This window comes from Pempheris klunzingeri, chromosome 3, assembly GCF_042242105.1.
Source record: "Pempheris klunzingeri isolate RE-2024b chromosome 3, fPemKlu1.hap1, whole genome shotgun sequence".
Classification (NCBI taxonomy): domain Eukaryota; kingdom Metazoa; phylum Chordata; class Actinopteri; order Acropomatiformes; family Pempheridae; genus Pempheris; species Pempheris klunzingeri.
The window spans coordinates 9,763,793-9,790,512 of record NC_092014.1 but is presented as its reverse complement, the minus strand read 5'-3'; the positions used below and the strand labels follow the sequence as shown (position 1 = coordinate 9,790,512).

At 40.0% G+C, this 26,720-nt stretch overlaps 1 protein-coding gene across 1 annotated transcript; it reads right to left on the bottom strand.

Annotated features, from left to right (window-relative positions):
- Positions 1-1,350: 1,350 nt before the first annotated feature.
- LOC139199212 (uncharacterized) lies at positions 1,351-19,860 on the bottom strand. The gene is made up of 10 exons (XM_070828246.1): positions 19,766-19,860; positions 19,091-19,297; positions 18,847-18,924; positions 18,015-18,056; positions 17,800-17,879; positions 17,022-17,118; positions 16,836-16,925; positions 13,068-13,310; positions 12,515-12,609; positions 1,351-2,268 (listed from the first exon to the last, which is right to left on the bottom strand). The coding sequence occupies exons 1-9, from the start codon at positions 19,797-19,799 to the stop codon at positions 12,557-12,559; spliced, it is 924 nt and encodes a 307-aa protein (XP_070684347.1). The 5' UTR covers positions 19,800-19,860; the 3' UTR covers positions 1,351-2,268; positions 12,515-12,556.
- Between the last annotated feature and the right edge of the window lie 6,860 nt (positions 19,861-26,720).

The following is a 26,720-nucleotide window of genomic DNA, read 5'->3' as shown; positions in this document are numbered from 1 at the left end:
TCTCTAAAGGATGAACAGCTCAGGAAAGTAGCTCTGACAGATTCTTTGAAAACAAGTTATGACATCAGAGAGGTGGCTCACCCCTGATAAACTCCTTGTCTCCTTAGAATAGCCGAAGAAGATTGCCCCCACATTCTAGTCACTACGCGCTAGCATCCTAATCATCTGGCCTGTTGTAAATATACACAGCGTATAAATAGAGGACACTGAGACCTGAGACATTTGGATCCATTTCCGAGGAGGAAGAGGTTTGTGTTCTGCTGCAGTGGATGATTTGGTGCAGGGTGTCCATGACTGCGGTCAGGTTTGAGGGGCGCGCGCACAAATTTTAGATCCGCTCCTGCCATCACTGCTGCACCGCAGGCTCAGTGCAACATTTCATCTGCTTAATGGCGGATTAAAGCATCCTGCGGGCAGATTGATATAGGCCGGTGCTATCACTTGTCTTTAAAGGAGAGCCCATGGAAACAGGCTGGATATAGTCGCTGGAACAGACCCAAACACTGGGCAACACATCACTGTAGATGGAAATTATAAAAATATTATGTGGCTCATGAAATTAAACAGGAATCTAGATCCATATATTTAGGCAAGTGCTTCAGCGAGGAGCCCCACCATCACACAGCTGTTAATTGTGCTTCATCGTGTGTATAACAACAGATAATTGTTTTATCTTAACCACAGTGAATTAAATAAAATCGTATGACCAATAGCATCATAAAAATATGACTCATTTATCATCTAAACCTCTGTTTAGATGATAAATGGGTTTAATTAGCACCAATAATGACTTTACTACGCGTCTATTTCTAGACAACAGTGGTTCCAAAATCAGAAAGCAGCTACTGACCCAGGAATGTGGGCACCTCTCAGATCTTTTAACACTGTCACTTTGAACTAAATGTGTTTGCACCTGGAGCTCATGTTTGCACTTACAGTAAAACGAGTCGGGGTGATCTAAAAGAACAGTTGGTGAAAGTCAGCAGGGCAGCAGCAGAGATACAGTACAGTGGACTTAACAAATGTTAATTGACCCAGTAATGATTTTCTCAGGTCAAATGAAACCTGTAAATTATGTCGCTATCGTGCCAGCATGTACTCTTTATTTCATACGTTTGGAGATAAAGTTTATGGATAAAGCTACAGCACTTACATTGGTGAAGATTGTAGCTTGTTATAGGATGTTCTTTGCTTTCAAGGGAACAAGTATCATGTTTTTGGTTTGATAACCTCCTCAGTCTTAACTTTCAGGTTAAGGATGATGCGCCACACAAACTTTAAATAACTGCCTTTTAAAACAAAGTTAGAATACTTTTCTTTAATACATTCAAATAACATTCAGTCACATCATTACAATTTTCCAACAGAAACTTTAATACTGCTGAATGAAAACAGCATGGAAAAGCAAAATGCAGCTACAGAAATAAAATAGCATCCTAAATTGATACAAGAATACTGATTCAAATCTGACAATCCCATATTGTCTTGTTCATTTATATATTATTCTTATTCTTATTATATTTTACAAATGCATTCCTAAAACACTAGAAATGTACTTATGTGCTTGTATTTACACTTATGCTGCTTTATAACAGTATTTATTTATTTACATTACTTATCAACCATTGACAAGATAATTAATAACAAACTTAAACCTTGTACCATATGTAACTTCCCCTATTCAGTAATTATAAGTAGTATATACACAGTTAATTCATTGATTATAACACACTATAAAGTATTGTAAGAAGCTATAAGGACATTTTAAGTGTCTTTTCATGAATAGAATTAATGAAAAGAATATTTGTCAACAATTATATCCTATGAAGACACGTTTTATAATATTACAGCCGTGTTTTACTGTATTGCTATTCATTATCTGTGTATACAGCGGCCTCCACTTATGGGTGTCCACAGGGGGAGTTATAGCTGTTTAAAAATACATTAACACTTCAGCTTACATCTAAATTATAGTATGTTCTAAACTATTTATTGAATGTACTGCTCAAAAATGCTAAATAAACGTTACCAAAAAACATTTGGTCTTTAAATCCAGTAAATTGTGATGTTTGTAATGCACACAAATTCAGTTAACAGTAAAATACTTGAAAAGTTGAGCTCAGCTGACGTTTAACTTTGAAAAAGCTGCTGTGTTACAAGAAATCTGTTTCCAACAAGGACGCAACAGTGAACTAGATTCCTCACACAGTATGAAGAGAAGTGTCCTTTTCCACTGCGGTCACTTGAGTTTATGAGTTTTTCCTCAATCTGAAAGAGAGGAGAAAAAAAAGGCAGAAAACAATGAAAACAATGTATCCTGTCCCACAGTCACGTGTCCTCCAATCACCTGCTTTTTCCTCTTGTAACTTCTGCTTTGGCCAAGTTTATGCGCCCTTTGCCATGACCTTTGACCTCTTTGGAGAAACATCTGTTTGAAGGAAAGGATAACTGACATAATCCTACTCCAAATCTATTGATGTGATTTATGCTTAACCATTAAGCAGCTACAGAAAACAGTGCTGCCCCTGAGGCCGATGTGACAGCAAGGCAGGGAGGGTTAATCTTTAGATTTATCCAAATATTTGTATTGTACGTATTCTTAATTAGCTTTTTCTGTTATTGTGCTTTTTAATCATTACAGCCTTCACCTAAATACAATTCCCTCTACTTTCAAATGTTCTATTGGACTACTTGACAATCATTCAATTCCAATCCAAAGTGGTATTTTGTTCCCACAAACCCCACAGTTTCAGTCCTGAGTTAAGCTGAACTGCATCCAATATAAAGGAGTTTGGTTTTAGACCAGTAATGTGACTACGGAGGCTCAGGTTTCAGGTAAGGCTTCACATTGATCTTAGTCTATGCTGAGTTGAGCCACAGGGATAGATAGGGATCTGTGGAGACCAGTTAGCCACTATAGTGAAACCTGGCTGCTGAAAGACTGGGCATTCCAAGGGGGATTTAGTAGTGTGGAAGAAAATGCTCAACTGAATCCCATGCAAGGATGTTCATCCTTCTCAGTCACCCACAAATAGAAAACCCACAAATGCCATTCAGGCAAAACAATGACACTTTGTGAAAACCATTTTTGAGGTTAAGTAAGTTATTTTGTTTATTCTTCTACTTCATTTGACATCTGAAGCGAACAAGAAGTTTCGAGAACTCCTTTGTCGGATAAAACAAATACGCGTTTGAAGTGAAAATCTTAATTTAACTTAAATCTCCACTTGCTGATAGTGAAATACAACACACATTTGACAAAGATTACATTACCGGTCACTGAACTGAACTTGTGTATGTATGACAAATGTCTTTACTGGTGCTACTGACACAAACAAGGGGCACAAAAACAGAAGTCGGAACAACTGGAGCAATAAAATGCTTCAAACCTGATGGATTGATCACTCCAAGGTTATGTTTCCTGAACCACAATGTGGAGGGATGTTGTTCACAGCAGAACTAGATTCATCGCTCAGCTGTAAATAATCTGAATGTTGGTTCAAATGCTTGCATGGAAATATAGGAAATAAGAAATAGGAAACTAAATCTAATAAATACAGTGCTGTGAAAAAGTATTTGCCCCCTTACAGATTTCTTCTGTTTTTGCTTTATTGTCACACTTACATGTTTCAGATCATCAAACAAATTTTAATATCACACAAAGATAACCTGAGTAAATACAAAAAGCAGTTTTTAAATGATGATTTCATTTATTAAGGGAAAAAAGCTATCCAAACCAACCTGGCCCTATGTGAAAAAGTAATTGCCCCCCCTTGTTAAATCATGAATTAACTGTGATTAACCACGTTTTTGTAAGCTGAGTTCAACTTCACTAGCCACACCCAGGCCTGATTACTGCCAGAGCTATAGAATCAAGAAATCACTTAAATAGACAATATGAAGTAGGCTGAAAGATCTCAAAATGCAACACATCATGCCCCGATCTAAAGCAATTCAAGAACAGACAAGAAACATAGCCATTGACATCTATCAGTCTGGAAAGGGTTAAAAAGCCATTTCTAAGGCTTTGGGACTCCAGAGAACAACAGTGAGAGCCATTATCCACGAATGGAGATAACATGGAACAGTGGTGAACCTTCCCAGGACTACCGGCCTACCAAAATGACTCCAAGAGCGCATCAACGACTCATCCAGGAGGTCACAAAAGAACCCCGAACAACATCTAAAGCACTGCAGGCCTCACTTGCCTCAGTTAAGGTCAGTGTCCATGATTCAACAATAAGAAAGACACTGGGCAAAAATGGCCTCCATGGGAGAGTTCCAAGGAGAAAACCACTGCTGACCAAAAAGAACACAAAGGCACATCTCACACTTGCCAAAAAACATCTTGATGACCCCCCACACTTTTGGGAAAATATTCTGTGGACTGACGAGACAAAAGTGGAACTTTTTGGAAGGTGTGCGTCCCGTTACATCTGCCGTAAAACTAATACAGCATTTGGGAAAAAGAACATCATACCGACAGTCAAACATGGTGGTGGTAGTGCTCAAGCGCACTTGGGTTATGCAGCAGGACAATGATCTGAAGCACACCAGCAAGTCCACCTCAGAATAGCTAAAAAAAAACATAATAAAGGTTTTGGAGTGACCTAGTCAAAGTCCGGACTTAAATCCGATTGAGATGCTGTGGCATGACCTTAAACAGGCTATTCATGCTCGAAAACCCTCCAATGTGGCTGAATTAAGACAATTCTGAGTGGGCCAAAATTCCCCCACAGCGATGTGAAAGACTCATCGCCAGTTATTACAAACGCTTGATTGCAGTTGTTGCCACCAAGGGTGGCACAACCAGTTATTAGGTTTAGGGGGCAATTACTTTTTCACATAGGGCCAGGCTGGTTTGGATAGCTTTTGTCCAAATCATCATTTAAAAACTGCTTTTTGCATTTACTCAGGTCATCTTTGTGTGATATTAAAACTTGTTTGATGATCTGAAACATGTAAGTGTGACAAAAAAGCAAAAACAGAAGAAATCTGTAAGGGGGCAAATACTTTTTCACAGCACTGTATGTTCAAGGTCAAATTTAATTTGGTGTGGGCTAATGTCAGGGTCAAGGCCCAGTCACACCAGCATTTAAAATAGAAACAAAATCAATTAATTCTCATGAAGTCGTAATGGTCAATTGATTCACTTGCAGGGACAAAGAAAATCTATGTGTCAAGTTCAAATGCACTGTCGCACCATTAACCAACAGCATGACGCCTTGACACGACTGACCTCTGAGGGAACAGAGAGCCAGGGAGTCCAAAATGGAGGAGGCTATCGTAGCTACTTTAATCCAACCCTCCTCTGCTGGAGTATAAAAAGAGAACTGGCTAGCAGAAAGTTATGAGATAGGAGTCAATGGTACAAATATGTATTTCGAATGAACTCTGTGAACTTATGGTCCCGTTATCAGTCAAGCTAATTTAGCAAACTTGCAACCTTGGAGAGCTTTTTCTCCTCTTCAGTGACTCTTTATTGTATAAAATGATTTTCAAGCAGGAGAACAAAAAAGCAGCAGTTGGCCCTGTGAGTAGTCACTATGTCGCAAAACCTTTACAGCCATCATGCAAAAAACCAAAAAAGCAAATTTAGAGCAACAGCATTGGATTATTCTTTCACAGTGCTCCCTGTTACCTTGTACTCATTAATGCCTGCTGGTGTAATAAAGTGGAATATACTCATCAGGATTGAGGTCCAGATTTCATTACAATTCTTCATTGTTTCCACATGAGTGTGTCAACATCAAATATGTCCACACGCCAACTCTCTTCACATGAAAGGGAGCTAAAGGTTTAACATTTTTAGGAACTTTCGATGAGCATCATCTGAGATTCCACCTGAGCTCACTGTAAACTGTGTGTGAATGATGAGAGACAGAGATGTAATAAAGCCATGGTGTGAGTCTGACAGCTTGACACTGCCTGAGGAATGTGGAGCCGATGCCGGGGGCGATACCGGCAGGTGAATGAACATCCGTCTGTCAGCAAGCCTCCTGATCACAGCAGCCCTGCCAACTGCACAAAGCCAGGCCAGGAATGTTTAAACCTGCCAGGAGAGGACAGCAGGAGAGGAGAGGAGAGGAGAGGAGAGGAGAGGAGAGGAAACTGTCCCTGCAACTGTGGACCTCATGGGGTTTGCATTCTGGGGGTGTCGGAGGCCATTGAAAGAGTCAGCTGTATTGGGGTCTGGCATCGTAGACATGAAAGCGGTTGTATTTTCATGCTGTGCTCAGCCACAGCAGCGGCCTGGCTCTAGGAACAGCATTGTTGATCAGTGGGTCGGTCTACCACCTCTACTTGTTTATTTAAGGTCTGTAGAGGGTAAGATTTAATGATCTGGTGAGCTGATTTTACTCTAATGCCACCAGCAGGTCGGAGTTTTTACTTATTTAATGAAATAGCTTTACATCTGCTGGAGCTTAGACATGGAATCATAATGAATTTATCATCTTTCAGTCAGAATCAATTTGTCCAATAATTTGGTTTAAATACCTGCCATAGTATCAGTCTAAGCCTGAGGATCATGACAAATTTCTATACTACACTAAGTTGACATTACTTCAACATCAACTAGACAGCAGCTTCATCTTTACAGAGGGTGAAGTGAAACAAAAAGAAGAAAGAACTGAAACACGGTCAGTGGATCACAAAGTGTTGAACTAACCCAATGTGGCTCCATATCGCATGACTCTATTTCTGGATTCTCTACAAATTGTTTGCACAGTGTAACCCTCCTCCTCTTTTTCCTTTGTTGAGAGGCGTGCAGCATGGTGTAAAGAAGCGAAACATGCTCTACTAAATTAAGTCCTATAAATTTTTTGCGGGCCACTCGCCAAAGCATGACCTGCAGTACAAAGGAAGAATCTAGAAAATGTGACACCGTGGTTGTAAAATGTCTACGGTGTAAATAGTGAAGGTCGAAGCCTGGCATACTTTGACATCTCTTAAAATAAAATGATACAGTTCGGGGCGTCAGAGAAAGTTGAAGTGAGATTTTAAGACACTTTTCCCTTCCTTCTAAACATCTGACACCTGAAGAAATCAGCCTGAATTTAGAGTGCATGCTTAGATGCTGCATAATAAAAAATAGGGTGAATGGTGGAGACAGAAAACTGTACTTTAAGGTGACATTTAGGCCAACTGATAAGTCTCCCTCTATGCTTCTCACAAATGTTGTTTTCATTTTTTTCAGATCTGTCATGTGCAGCGGTCTTTGTTGAAATACAACCTGGTTTGGGCTACACATCACAGCAGCCGCTGGACCTCCAATTCTGCAGGGACTTGCTCAGTGACAGCCAAAGAATGTGAGCCAGTTGACTCTGACATTGAGGCCACATTATTCTCCTGCAGTCACTGTGTACCCTTTAATTAGGATTGTCTGACCTACGACCTTTGGAAAAGACTTCAACCCAGCACCAACCTCGGCAGGTCAGGGAAACGAAGGAGGAAGAGGACACACCCTTTGGTTTTGATGAAGATTCATGACACTAACGTGAGCTTCACATACAGTAAGCACACACACACACCAAAGGGAAGTATTAACCTGATGCACATGTGTAGTGACATCAAGCTGAAACGTTCTGCATCGGTTTCAGTTTAAAGACAATCACGTTGACCTAATTTATATTGTCAGACTCACAGCATGGCTTGAGTCATTGAGTTTTGAGTTTTATTTTATATCTTTGGTTACATAAGCACATTATGACCACATAAAGTGTTCAGTTTCAAAGCAAAATCACCGAAACTGTTAAAACAATCAGCTCATCTCCTTGCCCTATTTTGCTTGTTGCACAGTTTCTAATGTGTTGACACGATGTTAAAGGGACCGGCAACCTCAGAAGTCAAAGACCAGACATCACTGACAGATTTATTTTGTCCCATAATGCTCACTTGTATGCCTGGAATGACTTGTGAACATTTTCCACTTATATTTTTGAGCTTTAATAAGTAAAACTGATCTGTCAAACAGGATGTGGAAGTTGCACTGCTAACAGATTTGTTTCTGCCAAAGATTTTCAGGGATTCAACCTAATTTCCTAAAAAGCCAGAATGAATATTTTTTCAAACTATGAAACTGTTTCTGTAAGAGCTTTAACATCATCTATTACTTTCACACATACAATTCACTTTTCAGTAGATGAGAGCACATGAAAAGTCTCTAATCTATGAATTCCTTATTTCCGTCATACTTTTACAGAGCTGTGACTTGTATGTCTGGATCAGATTTTTACTTCCCCTAGGTCTGTTCGCACCAAGGAAATCCTCACACAAAGTCTTTGCTGTTGTGTTTCTAAAATATGCATGACAGAATAATAAGCTATGATGAGAATTTTAATTGAATTAATCAAGTCTTTAAGTGGCCTGAATGTAGATTTAACCTTGCTGCCATATTTAGCCATTCCCCCCAAAAAACAGTTAATTCACAAAATGCTTGAAAATGAGCTGAATAGTCTGCACAGACAGTAGTATGTGTATCAGCTGACAAAGCTTTGTAGGTTGGCACAGATAAACCAAACCAAATTCATCTTTTTATGAATTACTGTTTGTCTGGAAGAAGGTGTGTCTGGGTATCACTGTATATCCCAAAACACAGACGAGAATGAACCAAGCGTCTACGTGGTGATGCTTTTTGTCTTGTTATATGACACTAGTGATTATCCAATTATTGAAAATTCCTTCTTATTTACTTTCAAAAGAATACAGGGTCGTCATTAACTTATATATACAGAAGAATACTGCACAAGAAAACAATGTCCACTGCTCTGTGACCTTTGACCTTTGTGAATCCTTTTCTCCTAATGCTGAATGAAACAAATGTAGTGTTGTTTACTATCCAGGTGCTTTCAAAGAGCGTCTCTTCACCTTAAACTACTTGTACATGTCTTGTGCACCTATATCAGCACCTTGGGTGTACTTCTACTTTGTAGGTAAGAAAAATCTTTATTTTTCTCCATCTATAATGGATTAACAGTTTCTGTTAAGACATGAAAGCCATCAAAATCTTCACAAGAAAAAAAGTGATGACACACAACACTCAACCTCAAAAAAACTGCATGTACAGCATATACCTCAGACACAGCCCTTTAACAGTGCGAGCCTAATAACTATCTTTGCGACTTCACAATTGCGAGTTTTCATCATTTTTGACCAAAATTTGATGGTTTGTGGAAGGAAGTGAAGAGAGGAAAAGGGAGGACCAGCCTCCGCCAGCTGTTTTCTTCTGGTTGTGTTCAGGGAGTGTCAGTCTGCGTTTTCCGACAGTCCCTCCCTGCTGTAAAGCTGCCCAGGTGTAATGGCCGACCTGCCGATCTGAACCACATCAAACCTCACAAGCAGGAAGCTTCCCGTCACTGTTATTACTGAGATAAAGATCCTGTATTCACCACATGCAGCATTGTCATCCAGCCAACCATAAATCTGCGTTTCCACCTGCAATATTGCCGAAGACAAGTCTGGCTTTTGCTATTACTATGAAGCCTGAAAAGAAGGCAAAAGAGTCAAATCATATTTTGATATCTTCAGTCTGTGCACTGAAAAATCACTCAGTATACGGACTCATTTATGATCCTACAGCCACACACAAAGAACAAAAATACAGTCTTCGGCTTCCTCTTCGTCTCCATGACCTGTCTCTGAACCAGCACCAGCAGACCCTTCCAAAAAGAGCCTATGCAAATAAAACAAGCCTCTTCTAGCTAACTATTAGCCCCGTCTCACACAGTTTAATCTCAGTCTGTCACTCTCTTTCGCTTGCCTCCCCCTTGCTGTGAAATGCTCATCCTGGGCGATATGGCGAGTTTTCTCCAACATTAGCCATCAAACATAAAAGCGGAGCCCTGACTGGAAAATAACACAGTGAAGTCCAAGGTCTAATTATGCTGGTTTAGTTTATGACCTGTCAGCTCATATCCATTATCTACGACTGCAGAATGGTGAGCTACAGTCTTTCAACTTCAGTTTCCAGCTTGTTCGTCACTTCCCAGACCAGGTGGGAAAGAGTGAAGAGTTCACTTTTTCCTCCTCTCGCCCCTTTTTCAAATTGCCAGTCACAAAATGTCTCAGTTTCTCACAGACTGCTGCGGACATGATTCAGTTGTCTGGGAAGTGAGTTTAATCACCACCTCTGGACAACAGACAAATAAATCTCAGTCTAAAAAAAATCCAGATAAATAGATTTTCCGCTTTTTGAAATATGTCCAAATATTTCCAACGAGCACCATGTAAAACTAGTTGTACATTTTCACAGAAGACAAATTACTCAGGTGAGTGTTTAAAGATGTATGTGTATAAATGTGTTCTATGTGTTATTTCCACAGAAAAAAATATGCGTTCACACATGATCCATCTTCACTTTCACAGTTGTTTTGAAAAAGAAACCATATCTAAAGCATGTTTGACAGCTTTCCAGCAGGTCTTGCACAACTATTATGTTACATGCTGTCAAGTACAGGGATTATTAGAGACCATAAATCACTGAAAAAAAGGGTGAAGATAATATTGTTTTCCATAACCTTAGATCATGTTTTGTGATATATATTTTTATTTTTACCTCATACAACCAATACCATTGTTTGTCATTATCCATATCCATATTTTGGATCAATCTTTCCAAAACAACTATACTAAAATGAACAAAGGCCTTTCTGCACACCCCAAAGTTCAGCTTTTGAATATTTGTTTGTGGAAAAGGCCACTGATTTTCTTCCAACTTTAGTAAACATGATACCATGAGACATAAATACGGCTAGATGCCATCCATCGAAAAAAATTAGCTCAAGGTAACAATTGCAAGAGTAACTCGCGGCAAGCCTGTCGCCAATGAATTATGTTTTTGTAGTAGGCTGTTGTTATTTTCCCCAAGTAGAAATGTGGTTGCTGCCTGGACTACGTTCACAGACATTGCTGTTTAGAGTGAATGAAGTGCTACATTTTTGTACTGCACAGTAGACGAAGTTGGTTGGAGTTTATGGTGGGCTCACAAATTAGGTTCCCATCCTTCTTTGTGTGGTGAGGCTTTGACAACAAAAGCACCACAGTGAGGGTTAAGTAAAGGATCTTGGTTTAGGTTAAATGTTAACAAAGCAAACTCGTGATGTTTACTTACTTTATGTCCTAAAATAATAGTGTTAATTTTAGAATGTGAGTATACTGCCAGCAAAGCACAATGAAGCTCTTGGAGACTTGGAGATAGCCAAAGGAGGTTTGCATCCAAGTAGAACATAAATTATCACTAGCTAGAAGTCAATAGAGCAGTATACTTGTGTTTGATGTTACACATTTTTTAGATGCAAAAAAAAAAAAAAAAACTGACAGTGAGAAAAGCACAGGTTTAAATGATCAAATGAATGATGGCTGAATTCCATTTAGCTGCTTCAATTTCAGGGTGCTGGTGTTGTGTATACTGAGTCACTGCCACTCTGTCGAGTCCTAATAAGACACTTATCAATACCCGTGCTTTCCCTACCATGACAAGTCAATATTATAACAAATATAACTATAATCTGAACACGTCTCATTAGATTTATTGCATCCTTTATTTTTAGTTATTTTAAAGATTCACCCACTATGTGAGCAGGTATTTAGAGATAAAGAACCAAAACTGAGTGCCTTTTCTGAAATGGAGATGCTTGGGATTTCTGAAGCTGGTGTTGTTGTGCGGACGGAGATGATCCGTGACCGCTAACACAGAAGCATCTGAGCGGTTAGCTTCTCAGATGTGAGCTTATCATCAGCTGTTAAGAGCAGTGTGAATTCCTCGGGCCTCAGGCTTCGGCCCTGAGTGTTTCTGGGCAGATTGGGAGAGAGAGAGGGAGCGCAGGTGCAGGTGTGGGCCCTACATCCTGAAGCACATGATGATTAGACTGAGAGGGCCCGTGTTAGTACTTGTGGGAGAAGAATCTCATCCATCAGTGGAAGATAGGGCAGAAGGTACCCGAAGGAGAAGGAATGAAGCCAAGTGTGGTTTACAGAAGAAATAGTCAGAGATTCTGGTAGAAAAGAGGTTGTTTTGCTTTGATAAAGGAAGGAGTAACTGTTTTTTTCACAATTATTTAGAGCATATAGACCTACAGATGAGCAATGAGGAAATTTTATGTTTGACCCTTGAAATAGTTGTTTGACTTAACTGAGCTTCTCTGTTGGTGTTCATCAGTAGATTGAGTTTGCTCAGTTGTCATCCAAGTGTGGATTTTTGGTTAAGTCATAATGATAATGACACCCTAAATTACTAGTTTGGGAAATAAATGGACCTGGAGACAATATTAATAGAATTTTGTTAACACAAGAAATTCCATTACAAAGAACCAATCGGAAAAGCAATCAAAAGCAAAAGAAAAATAAAATAAATTTAGATTGAATGATTCAGGATCTGTTTTAGATCTAATGAGTCTTCTGTTTTTAATATCTTATTTCAGGACAGGAAGCTGTAACACAGCGCAGGTTTTCCCTTTGCTGACAAAGGGAAGCAGGGAAGCGGCTCCAGCAGAGCGCCCGTCCACTGTGGTCTTACCGAGTTCCTGAAGGACGACATGGGACAGAGAGGCAATGTGTCTCACACCGGACAATCGAGGGGAATGTCCCAAAAGATGTTGCTTGGCTTTAAATCTGTTTAAAAGAAAAGGAAATAAGTGGTTTACAGTGGGTGGCTTGGAGATGTGAATCCTGATGTTAAACTCCAGAACCAGTTGCTGTAATTTGACTCCATTGATGCCATTAACTATCAATTTTCTGCCACTGAAACTGCTAAAATCGAAGCTGACCTTTAGAGTGTGCTTTTGCAAAGAATTTCCAAGTACACTGAAGACGTTATACACAATATACCTGGAATATAATATAATAATAATAATATATAATAATATAAAGTGAATGACTGCCTAGTTGTAAGATCTCTTTTTTAGCCGAAAATGTGCTGAAATGACATGTTGCTGGAAGAACTGAGATACGAACATAGCAAAGCAGTAACTCTCTCACTATTCATCCTATGTGAAAGGTTTGTGAAATAGTTAACATCTCAGATAGTCCAGGGAATGACCCTTTGTAGGGCAAAAACTTTAAATACCAACCTCTCATCTGACTGAAGTCAGCATTGTTGCTGTTGTTCTCGTTTGTCTCCTTCAGCGATTCCACTGAAGTCTTGTTGGAGACGACGCCTTCGTCATCAGTTTTCTCCTCCACACTCGGCTCCACAGGTGCAGGAGGACTCTGCTCAACGACGTCCTCTTTGGGTTTGTCCTCAGCGCTGTCTGGGGATGGCGCCGGAGCTGCAGACTCAGCGCTGGGATCAACAACAGGTTTATCAGCCTCAGCTGTGAAGGACAACAAAAGCACATTGTTTTTTCAGCGGTTTAAAGAACATTGACACTGTTTTTCTATTCAAGTTCTAATCCAGCAAGACGTATATACTGTAAGTGCAAACAATAGGTGGATGAATCACTGTGAAACAACATACAGGTTGAGTGATGTTGGAACATAGTGGAAAAACCCCACACTAATGTCATGCAGTTTTAATAGGAAGTTAAACTATTGCAATAAATTTATTTTGTAATGTTGTTGAGACATTTCACCATTATTTTAACTTCTATGACAATGCAGAATGCAGACTGAGTTCTGTATTTAGCAGCCACTTAATAACAGTATTTCTACTCATATAGCCTGAAGTGGTTTTGCCCTCTCTGACTGTCTTGGGGGGGGATTTCTCTCTCTTGGGCGAAGGCATTTGAGGGGGCCACCATGTTGGTAATGAGGCGGCTGATTACTGACCAGTTCCTAATGAGCCACAGCCATGCAGCTGTTGGAGGCTGTGGGAAAGTAGGGCGGCCCCATCATTATCTGACCCAGGGTGAGGTGGAGGGAAAGCGGAGATGAAGGGGAGAGGAAGGTGACCGTTGTTCTACACATAACTCTGCCCTGAGTAAGATGGCTCCTCAGGCATCATTCCAATCTTCAGAGAATCATCATGTCTGTCTGGTTTATGGCAGATGACTAGACCGTTTATCACAGGTGGACTCTTGACCTGACTGTCAGCTCAGCATTCTCCTTTAGTTTACTGAGACTAGAGATGTGATCCATAGTTGGTACTTGTGTTTTAGAAAGAAATAGTATAATTTTCATTCAAAGGGTTACAGCACAAGATTAATACCACTCTCATGTCTGTGCATTATGTACTGAGATAAAGCCAGACGACCTTTACCTTAGCTCAAAGACTCGAAGCAGGGGAAACTGCTAGCTGGGCTCTCTCCAAAGTTCAAAAAAATTGCGCACCAGCACCCCTTACTAATTAAGACTTGCTGAACACCAGCTTGGATGACGTTATTACCCAGAGTCTCGCTGTTATTGAGACGTCAAGAAATAGTTGCACCACTTAACTTTCTCTAAAATATCTCAACAACAACACAATCGATTAATTGAGCTTCACAGTTGTTGGTAGATGTATTTCTCTAACTATGGAGAGACCAAGGCTGGCTGGCTTTCCCTCTGCTTCCAGTCATAAGCTAGGCTATACATTTATATTCATAGGTTTTTATAGTGTTTTTTTTCAATAGTAGTCTTGTTTATTCTCTAGTGCTCTTATTTATATTTAAAGGCCCAGCGCACCAAATCCACCAAACATTTCTTGATGCTGTGTGGGACTGTATAAAAGAAGAGGGCATAGCTTTTACGTGGGAGCCAATGCAAAAAAGCCTTAAACCAGCATTCTTTCTAATGGCCAGTGGAGGGCGACTCCACTGGCTGCAAAAAGAACTAAGCAATCAAAGGCGGGGGACTCGTGCGTCACTTGGCTCCAGAACCAAACAGCAATTTTGAAAATGCTTAATTCGAGGCCTCAAAATGACTTTCTCAAATTTATGAATTATTCCTTTACTACAATGGTTTCATTGAGGCTGTTTTCCAAAACTACATCCATCTCATCACCCTACTGTCAAAGTGAGGCTTTACCATACATTTGCTGTATTTACCCACATGACGTTTTTTATTTGGACTGTTTTTGAATATGCCAATACTTGTATTTTATGTTGCCCCTTGTCTCAAACAGACTAGGAGCCTGGTTAAATAAAGTAAATGAAAGAAGAAGTAAGTGACAGGAAGTGACAAATCTCACTGCTGGTGAAATATTCGAAAGTAGTACTCATTTCTGATAAAGGTTGACTAACTGACATAAAATGCCACAGACCAGCCATGTTGTACTATGTGCAGCTTCCAAACATCACCTTATATATAATATCTGCACGGTTTCTTTGTTTTCCAATAAAACCTCTTTTCATGCTTATCTCATTATGCAGTCTAAAGATACTTGACGTCACTTAAGGAAACAAGTCACACTTGTGTACCAAAGGGTGTGCGTGAGTGTTTCCATGAGGTCAAAGGTATGAGATGGGTGACACTATGGCTGATGTATTAAACACACCTCTGGCTATTTCACGTCTTATCTCACATTTCGAACATTTCCAGTAGGTCCTGTAGAAGATAAGCTTAAAGGGAAATTCTTGTCGCAGAGGTTTTGTAACTGTGGAGATCACAATTAGCCAAACGTCTAACTGATTTCTTCAGGGCTCACTTCACAAAGTGGAACACTTTAGATAAAACAGGTGAGTTTGAGTGCACTGGATGAGCAGTGACCAGTGACTCTGATTGCTGACAAACTTTCATTATTTCCTTCCCATGAGAGGAAGAGAACCATTTGAAAGGTATCTGTTTTTCAAAGTGGCCATCAGCACTGTCCTTTTAAACAAAGTGTGGCCCAGGGCAGAGTGGCAGGCCCAGACATGAACTGTACCTTTTACCTTTCTAATTCAGCCTGGGAAGACATCTTTGAGTTAAACAGGAACACTTCATTCATACTTAGGCAAATGAAAATGAAAAAAAAAAGACGACAAGAATAAGCACTTGTGCTTTTTTTTAGGATGCATGTATTGCACAGTGTGGCACCAAATGTCTGAGTAAAATATATCACAGAATATACAAATCATGAGGTGAATCAATGAAGTTAAAATCTTGAATTTGTTGCCCGATATCTGGATTTTAAAACTTTCCCACTTGCTGCATTAATATATGTTTGGTATGTTTTAGTCAGAATTTTGATAATACAGAACAACACTCACAATTTTTTTACATATAAAATGCTTAGCAACCACTGTCAGAGATATGAGGCATCAGCTGCAGTTATGGCAAACTTAACAAGTTTGTCATTTGTTAACTTGGCTTCCATTTCCATCAAGTGGTAGATATGAGTACTGCGGCACTACGTGTCAGCTGCGCATGCACTTTCCGTCACTGACATTTCAAAATTTTCTTCGGATGTCCTTAACGGATCGGAATTCATTTGCACAAGTTGTTTTTCAAGTGTGAGTCAGGCTGCTGCGCAAAATTCACACCAACTATGTGTATAGTAAACATGTTGTGGCTTTAGATAGATAGATAGATAGATAGATAGATAGATAGATAGATAGATAGATAGATAGATAGATAGATAGATAGATAGATAGATAGATAGATAGATAGATTGATTGATTGATTGGTCAATCAATGGAAATTGTATAAAATATTTGACGTTTCTGGATATGAGGTGTGAACAGTCTTTAATTTCACATTTGTGTTAGGCTGAGAAATTACTGCATGTAGTGGAGCAAAACACCTTTTCTATCTGTCACAAACTATACTTCCTTTTATTTGGTCTAACTCATCTTAAGAAAGAGGAAGGAAAATTGTCACACAATTAGCCCCCAAAACACTTTTCAGTTCATAACTTGATTTGCTACAACTCAAACAAATGTCCTGTTCTGTTTGTCTGAGCTCCGCTGATACAACAACACAATAAAACAGTTTGCTCTGACCTTTCTGCTCCTCCTGTACTTCAGGTTTCACCTCTGGTTCTTGTGGCTCTGTTCTTGTGATAAGTTCTGTTCTTTCAAAGGTTTGCAAACCTGAAAATTGCACACATGGATCAGAATTTCTTTATTAATGTGACATCTTCTCCTTAACACTGTTTCTGATGTACAATGTGGGTGTGTTGGACCGACCGTTCTGAGACACACCGTCAACAGGCAACTCAGGCTCCAAACTGCTGAGAGGGATGTTGGCTTCATCCGGTCTGGGAGTGAAGTCGACCGAGTAGCGCTGTAGAAGGAGGGGATTCAGAACACACACGGAAACACACATATTAATGCCACAACATTAAGGAGATGCTTTGACATTTTGGGAAATAAGACAGTTGATGCCTTTTTCATGTCTGTAGGCTAAACGTGAAGCCACCACCAGCAGCTGGTTAGCATATATGCCGGTTAGCAGCAGTTAATAATCGACACCAACTGTACAATATATTTATTCAGAGCAACCTCACTCTGTGCAATATGTTATTTATCTCTTTACCTCACCACACAATGGGCAATACTTTGTGATGTCTCCCACTTGTACACTATCAATCAAAATCTGTCTACCAGCACCTCTGGAGCTCACCAATTACTAATGAATGCATTTAGTTTTGTTTGTTTGATAAGTGTAAAAACAGTAGTAGTGGTAGTAGTAGTCCAGCATGTAAGTGTCTGTAAAATACAAGCTTTACTTTAGTTTTTGTATGGATTAAATACACAAGATATAATGTGTTAATGAGTATGCTTCCACTCTTTATGCTAAGCTATGCAATTGGCTAATGGCTGCAGTTTCATTTTTAGAAAACAGACTTGACAGTGGTAGCAGTCTTCTCATCTGATTCTTCAAAAAAAAAGCCAATAAGCATGGATTCCCAAATATTGAACTATTCTTTCTTCCGCAGTGGAGGCAAAGGGCTACTCCACTTACCCTTCCTCTCTTCCGTGCCAAGTAGCAGGCAACTCCGAATCCAACAGCCACGAGGATGATCACAATCAGGATGATAATGCCTGAAGGAGGTGATACATGTTTAAAAAGAGGGTGGCATTTGCTTGTGCTTATGCAGTGTCTACAAAAATCTATCGCTTATGCTTAAAAAATACAAAAAAATTTAAAATTACATTGTACATTTAAATTAAACTCACTAGTGTTGTCGCTTTCTGGCACCTTTGGCTTAGCGGTGGTGGCTGTAAGAAATACAAAATAAGAAAAAGTTGACATCAGACAATGCCACTGAACAAGACCCTGGATGTCGGTATAAACCTGCTAATGAGTTGTCTGGTGCCATCTTCTATTCACAACAGAAGGGAAAGCTGCCTCAGGGCCATTGTCAGTTACTTATTAAACTAGCTGCATTGACAGATTTCTTTGACTACTAGGGAGCAACAATCAAACTGAAAAACACAAACAGAGCATTCTGCAGTAAACAGCTGTAACAAGTCGGTGAGAGCCGCGAGAGTGAACCAAAACAGCAAAGATGTAAAACCAAAAAATGATGAGTTAAAAGATGCTAAAATGCAGGAACTGGTGATGATTCTCTGTGGGTCTGTCACCATGTCTGACATCACCGACGGAGTCCTTTGATCCATTTTTTATCAAACATATTTGTTACATAAAATATTGATTAATACAGCTTTAAAGTATTATCAATAATATTCATTACTGGATCCAGTTTAAATCAAAATGATTAGATCTTCTTAGATTTCCTCCGTCTTTTGATTTAATAAAGGAAAATGTAGAGCAGGTGGTAGGAACTCTGTTTCTATGATTAGCTGGTTCTCTGTTTCAGTTATACCTATTCCAGGCCATGCAACCATATGTGCCTGGCACAGAAGTTTGAATTTTACTGTAAACGTATAAAGGAAATAACCACCTCAGTATCACAATATTTGGTAATGTAAAATTATCAAATTTTCAAGTTAATCAGATAACACAATATTGTAGAATATGGTTTATTCATTAACAATCTCAACTCACTTTTGTCCTTAAGGTTGTCGTTAGTTTCGGTGGCAGGTTCTGTACTTCTGGAAAGCGTGGGGGTAGCTGTATGTCTGCCTAAACAATGATATAGATAAATAAATCATAAACAAAGAAGGTATGACGATGAGTGAAGTATACAAGGGTCAAAATCTCTGACCGAACTGTTTTTGGGGAATTCAACACACACTCGGGTCTATTACATTACATTAAGGCAACAAATAGTTCAAATAATAGCTCTCACCTTTCTGCTTTGTTGGCGAGGGTGTGGTGGTGCTGTTGGTATCGATGTTGCTCATGGTACTAGTGATGTTGGTGGAGACGGTCATATTGGTGTAGGTGCTGAAGGGTGTTTCAGTGGGGTTCGTACTGTTAATAGATTCCTCTGAAGTTGTGGAAAGGCTGCTTTGTGTTGTTCTGTTCTGTGCTGTGACAGAAGCCAAAACCAAACCTGCAGGAGAGGCTCCAATAGGTGAACTCAAAATGACCAAATAAAATCATGGCAACTTTTCAGATTTAACAGGCTTTTACTTTATTCTGTCTGTTTTTATTTTGTTCTATATCTGTGTATATATGCAATTGAGAACTAATCACAAAAGACTTCATTGTAGAGTAATCTATTTGCTGATCTGTGAATCAAAGAAGTACTGCATCCTCAAACTACACGACTTACAGTATATCTGTTAAGGTGTGGCCCTGTTTGACTGACTTCAGGCTTGCGTTTATTAGCAATCAAAAATGTTTTAATTAATCATTTATATTGAATTTTCATTGCATTTTTATCATTTACAGTGTATTACCGGAACTCAGACTGAACATTTGAAGTATAAGGTTCTGAAAAAAATATGTTTATACTGACAACAATACAGTGCAATTAGATGCATGTCAATGACACACATAAAAATGTAAAGAGCCTTACCCAGGATAAAGAAGGAAGGACCAATCAACAGCATTTTGAGTTTGTTTGATGGCAGCTACAAGTGGAAAAAGCTACAAAAACTTGTATGTACACTATGTCTTATCAAATCTCTCTGCCCAAAGGTGATGCTGTCATACGTTGCTTTTTCTCTCTGAACACCTCAAAGCATTTCATGCCTCTAAAGGAACCAAAAAAGAGGATCAACGCCTGACCACAGCAGGATGCATCAAAGAACAGTGTTGCTCAAACGCTGTAAGTAAGAGGAAACATGCTGCTCACGCGTTGCCTCAGAGTCGCCTCTCGCTGCAGAACAATACGAGATAGTAGATGCCTGACAAAGCTCTTCTCTAATTCATTTAGTGACAGCTGTAACACCTGTGGGAGCAAATATTTTATCCAATCCTTACCTCTTAGAGTTTTGTTTGTAAGTTTATAGTTTCAATTTATTTCCTGTCAGCTAAAAATTGTTAAGTTATAATTATTAGTTGTATGTCGTGTGTTGTTCTTTCAAAACAGATTGCTTGGGGTAGTGTTTATGTTGTTGGCAGTACTATTTTATGCTCACTAGATGTCGCTGTAACTAAGGAGAAAGACGCCAGATGGGAATAAGACAGTTGCTCTCTTTTCTTGCTGAAAGTTGAACAAACATTAACCGTACCTGAATTTATTTCCTGTCTGGTGTACTGTAAAATAAGGTAAGATAAGATAAGAGAGACTTTATTTATCCCATTCCAGAGAAATTCACTTGTTACAACAACAGAAGAGACAGAAAAGTCTGTAACAGAGGTAATGCAAAAACAAGGGGTATAACAACATATAAATATAAAAAAAAATCATGAAGATCACTTATATTACTGTCAAAGAGGACGTTATGGTCTGTTTTGCAGTGTGGAAGCAGAGATTGACAATATGATGATACTGAGAAAGCAACGATGAGTCGATTAGTCAATCAACAGAACATAGCCAATAGATAAATGATATTAATCGTTTATCGAGCAGAAATGCCAGACTTTCACTGGCTACAGCTTCTCAGACGTGGGAATTTGATGGTTTTCTTTGTCATATATGAATATCTTTCAGTTTTAGATTGTAGTAGAAAAAACATTTGAATAGGACTGGGAAATTATGACAAGTATTTGTCACTACATTTTGCCATTTTATAGACCCTATAGACCCTAACCCTAAACGATGAAATGATTGATCATGAAAATCATTGGCAGATTAATGTATAATGAAAATATAAGTGTGAGTTGCTGTAATGCTGACACTTTTTGAATGTTTGTGTGTGTCGTTGTACAAGTGTGTCAGCTTTACTTGTCTTGTGTGGGTGGAGTTGCTGTAAGGGTGAATGTGTGCTCAGCCTTGTAGGTTCATTTATTACTGTTTATTTCCCCATGCCAGTGGTAATCAGCAGCAGGATTAGTGTTAACTGCCACCCAGTCACTGGCAGGCTCCACGTGGGCCACCGCAGGCCCCTCCTGCCGACCGGCCTTACCGGGTCTGTCCGGGACCCGCTCGCAATGACGAGGAACTGGGAGTCCACTAATCCTGAAGAAAGACCCCCGGGTGGCTTCCTCTCTGGGCCACCTATCATCACATCACAGAGCCCAGGCACCAGCACCAGGCCTGGTCCGGTGGATGAGCTAATCACTGAGAGAAGAGGAGAGGAGAGGAAAGGAGAGGAGAGAGTGTGTTTCTAAGTGTGTGTGTGTGTGTGTGTGAGAGAGAGACACAGAGAGGGGAGAGAGCTGGACCACCCACCCGGAGGATTCAGAGGCACAGGATTCACAGCCCATTCTGTTGACCTGCCACACCGCCCCAGCTCTGGGCAAGGCCCTCCCCAATTGTTCCGCCTGCTAACATGAGGAGGGGGGTTAGACAAGGGGGGATGGGGGGGTGGACGAGCAGTAAACAGTGGGCTGAGCTTCTCTCCTTCAGCGCACAAAGGGGCTGAATTGTGTCGGGACTGGAGCACTTTTTAGAGTGGCCCTGCCATGGGGCCTGAATGAAACATCTGTGGAGGCTGAGCCCGAGGGAGAAAATGCTATTTTGCTGTTCAACCACACTGACAACCTGTTTTCTCTTTCTTTACCACCACCACCCCCCCTCCCCACCGCCACCACCACCTCCCCTCACTGTTATTTCTCCCTTGGCCTTGTAAAACTATTCATACTGTATACTCACATTTGCCAAGAAAGTAACAGAGAAGCAACAGTCAATGAGGAAGAGAGACAACTTGAAAGTCTGAATGAGGATACAGTAAATTTAAAATGTTACATGAATTTTATATATTTTTTTCTATTCAACTGAAATCCGTTCACTTTATTTCATCAGGATTATCCAGTCAGTATCAACACTGCTCTCCAAACAAACAATACAGACAGTAAAACACATCAGCCAATATTAACAGTCTGCATTTTAGAGACTGGTCTAGTTTGTTACTGTGTAGACCACTAATTGGTTTCAACTATGTATAACTTTGTCATAGCTTATCATTAAGATGTTATGTCCTGTAGAGCGACATACAAAAATGTATCAATTAGCAAATGTCAGAGTAACATTTTACATAAAGCGATAAATATTTCCCTCATTAGGACTAACTTCTTATATTTCTAGTTTTGGGCATCATTGCTGTTGTGATAACACTGTACTCACCAAAGTATTTGCTGATCTGAGAACATTATGACAATAAAGATGCTGCATTAATGAGAAAAACAATGTGTGCACACAAATATGGCAGGAATGGGAGGTCAGGCTTGAACCATATTGTTTCATTGTTGGACACAACTTTGAAAATAAGCTGTTATACTCTGGAACTATCCTTTAATTCCTCAAGTGTACACACTGGAGACAGCTAATGTCCTTTATTGAGATGGATACAGTGAATACAGTAGTGTGTGGAGGCTATCGTGGGTGTCAGCCTCCACAGAGAGTGTTGGAAGTCCATCCATCCATCAACATCACCTCTCTAAACCCCGCCACCACCACCACCAGAAAGAACCCCCACACACGCAGCTCTCTTTCCCCACAGTCCTGCTGCACCATATGCAGCTCAAAGGGAGAGACCACTGAGACATTTCAGTTTAATTGAAGGGGAAACAAAGATCCCTGCTTACTTCCTGGTCACCCATTTTCTTTAATCAATTTCCTCCCTTTGGTCCTATATCATCTGTAATTACTTTCCCTTTCCCGCCCCTCGTGGGTTCCTCCTGGAGCAAGGATCCACATACACGCATACAAGGACACACATACACACACACTTATTACTAACCCCCTACCGTAAGCAGGCAATACCTTCTGCATCAATACTCGTTGCCCCCCTTTGGCTCCTCCAGCCTGAACAATGGAGAAGGCCCACTGGCTCCAGAACCCCACCAAGCAACCCCTGACCCTGCCCACCTACTCTACTAAACCCCTACATAGACACACATACACACACACGCACAGGTTGATGTGGTATGTACTCTTACATTGAAGTCGTAGACATTGTCACACATGCACACACAGCTCACACGAGTCTCCAGTGAAGCTGGGGGGAGGAGAAGAGGAGGGGAAGCAAAGGGGGTGGGGGGGTGACACTTTAAATACCAGCTCAGCTTGTAATCACTGGAGTTTGAACTCAGAAGACTTCTTATGCTAAGAGGTCAAGAAGCCAGAGCACTCATTCGCTCCTTTCTTTCTTCCCTGCTGCCCTCTGTCACTCACTCCTCTCAATGGGTCTCTCTGATCCATAAGCTGGTTACGTACAGTGAAACCAACGCTGATATCCTGAGGAAATCTTCCAGCAAAACAATGAGTGCGTTGTCTTCTAAGCGTTTTCAACAAGAGTACAAGTAAGACAAAAATCATTGTGGCACAAGCTTGACTTCCTACTGCACTCAAGTAACACAAAGTGAATATTATTCCGAATGGTAATTCACTGGAAGACCTTTTGAGCTTTATTTGCAAATTGTTCCCAACGAAATTCATTAAATTTAACCTGCCTGCCAAAGGGAATCTGAATACAATGCCTGTAAATAGAGCATCTAGTGTTGAACACAGGATATTTTGCGTACATCTGGTATAAACTGGATGAAAATGCCCTCCAAATTATACACCTTTATTAGACTTCACATTTCCCAAATATGACCACCCAGAGAACGCCGCCCATACCACCCACACACTATTGAGTGGATTTATCACTCAGCTGATGCCAGTGTGCTTGATGAATGAAAGCGGCTTACAGTATTGGCATCATTACCTTGTTTGTCTGATGGGAAGGAGAAACATCAGAAACTCTTATATAAATAGGTATTAGGCATGGGAATAGGAGAGGAAAGGTGTTGCCTGCAGGCAACAATTGCAATGTAAATGCCAAGAAAAGTGCTGGTACAGTACTGTAAAAAATAAAGAGCAGAGGAGGAGGTGTTTGTGTGCAGTAAGGACAGGTCTAAATTTGGCTTCCAGTTAGTCAGCAGTGCCGTGGGATACAGATAGGAGGTAAACAGTGGTGTCAGCCTGAAGATACAGAGATTAGTGCAACCAATGATTATTTTTTACTGCCACTAAATCTTTTAATCATTTCCTTGATTAATCTGGTAATTATTTATAAATCCAGTTTGAGTAATAGATCCGTGAATTTGAAACCAAAACACTGCAAAACATTTTATGAAGAAGGATTTTGCCTGTCTGCAAAGTAAACACAGTGGCAATAATTTTATCTTTAATAGAGACGATTGTGAGAGCAGATTCTGTGCACATGTTATCTACCAGGAGTGAGTGCTTGCATGTATTTGATGAGCTAATGCAGCACCTTGCTGGAAGACATCACACTGTGTTGATATAGCAAACATCAAGTTCAAGTTTGCAGCCTTAGATGTTTAGTTGGACAAAAAAAATTGAAGATGTTACCATGGCCTCTTATATTTATTATATTATTATTTTTTGTTTTTGTACTATTTTCTGATATTTTATAAATGGAACAATAAAGTAATGAATAAAATGATTAAAATAATACTTGCAGCCCAAATGTCAGTGATGCAGGATGTGTGGAGATTTTAGACTTTTACTGTCGTTATACATTTACCAACCAGCTGCTTTCATATACAAGCACACCGACAGGACTCCGGCACTTTCGGCATCCCATCATCTGTACTGTGCCACCAGCAGATAAAACCAACTGGTATCTATCTTCACACACACACACACGCACACACACACATGCACTAGGCATACCATTGATGTGGGTCTTCTTGTGTGGGATTAAAAAAAGAAGACAGCAGGAAGGAGAATGAAAGGACAAGACGGATTTTGGCCCCAGAATTTCTGGAGTATTGTCAAAAGTCTGTGCAAATGTGCAAATGATAACGGTTCATCCAGACAGTGTGTGTGGTCAGGTGTTGACACACACACAAGCATGTTCACACACACAGTCATGGCCACACACATACTCAGTATGAGAGCACACACACACACACACACACACACACACACACACACACACATCGCCTTAGTGATTGGAGTCTTTGGTCTTCATCAGGTCAATCAGTGGAACCGTGAGACCTGGAGGCTGTGAGGCTGGATGTCCTTCTGCTTCCAGACTTCACTGTGGCCTGTTCCAGTAACTCCTGAGCAAATACAGACCATCAGCAAGCAAGTGTGTGTGTGTGTGTGTGTGTGTGTGTGAGTGAGAGAGAGAGTTAAAAAGAGTAGTGGTGGGAGCTCTGTGTGGGGTACAAAATGAAAATTAGAGGGTATGACCTCATTGTCATTTACTGTAACATACATTACACTTTATCCATCCAGGTCATTAGCACAGCCATCAGCTCTGAGGCACCCATAATGCTCAGGCTCTGCTTGGACATCACATACAGAAGGTGTGGCACATGTAATTAGTGTTTGGGAATATGCTCTGGATGGAGTTTGTTGGTTAAAGAGTAAAAGACGTTTGCTCTTGATATGACATTGGGGGCCCACCTGCGGCCGTCTGTGAGCATATGTGTGTGTATCATGCGTATCTGCTTGCTTCACACACACAAAGCAAAGCCCACCACAGACACAGCCCACCACAGAAGGTGCACAGATGTGCCGCTGGCTACAAGCAGAGGTAGGTCTTGCATTCAGAAGTGATAGCTCTCATAAGGCATATGGCAGTAATAGTGAAATCTGACATCATTTCCATTCTGAAATATATTGCCGGAGAAAGAAGACAGATTGTAACGCAACTTAGTGTAGAAAGAATATTCATGATCTTCCTTTGTTTTTTTTCTGTTTTTTTTTTTAATAATGAGGTTATGTATGGACACTGATAAGTAATGTGTGTAATCATGGAGTTCCACTTCACTGGTGGTTTGTGTGACAGCTGGTGATTGATTTTGTTTGTGTTGGGGATTTCTAAAAAATATATGTTTAGCCTGAATTCAGAACCACATCAGTAGGAAGACCACCAGCTCCTTCCTCAACATGAAGGGTAACACATTTCAGCACTCCACATGGATGTTTCAAGAGCCTCTACAAAAGCCTTCTCTACAAAACAAGAATATCTACTCAGTACAGTAACTGTACTCACATTAAAGGACTGGTTCAACCAAATAACAATTTTCTCACCACTAGTGGTATCCACTACTTCACGAGATTTAAGTAGAAAAAAAATAAATAAATACATTTTATTAGCAAGTTTTTTGTCAAAAACTTGCTAGTTTTTTGTCAAAAACTTGCTAATTTGAAAACATTTTTTATTTGTGAGAGTATTTCCTTATTTTCAAAATCTCATTGCAAAAAGTATAATAATTAGATTAGGTCATCCGCTGCAGGCATAATACACAGCTGTAGAAAGTTTGGTGCTGTACTAGTGCCACTAGATGAAGTTAGAGGATCATAAAAGTTGTCATGATTCATGTTCTGGGTACTGCAGATATCTATATTAAATTTCAAGGTAATCCACTTGGTAGTTATTGAAATATTTCAATCTGGACCA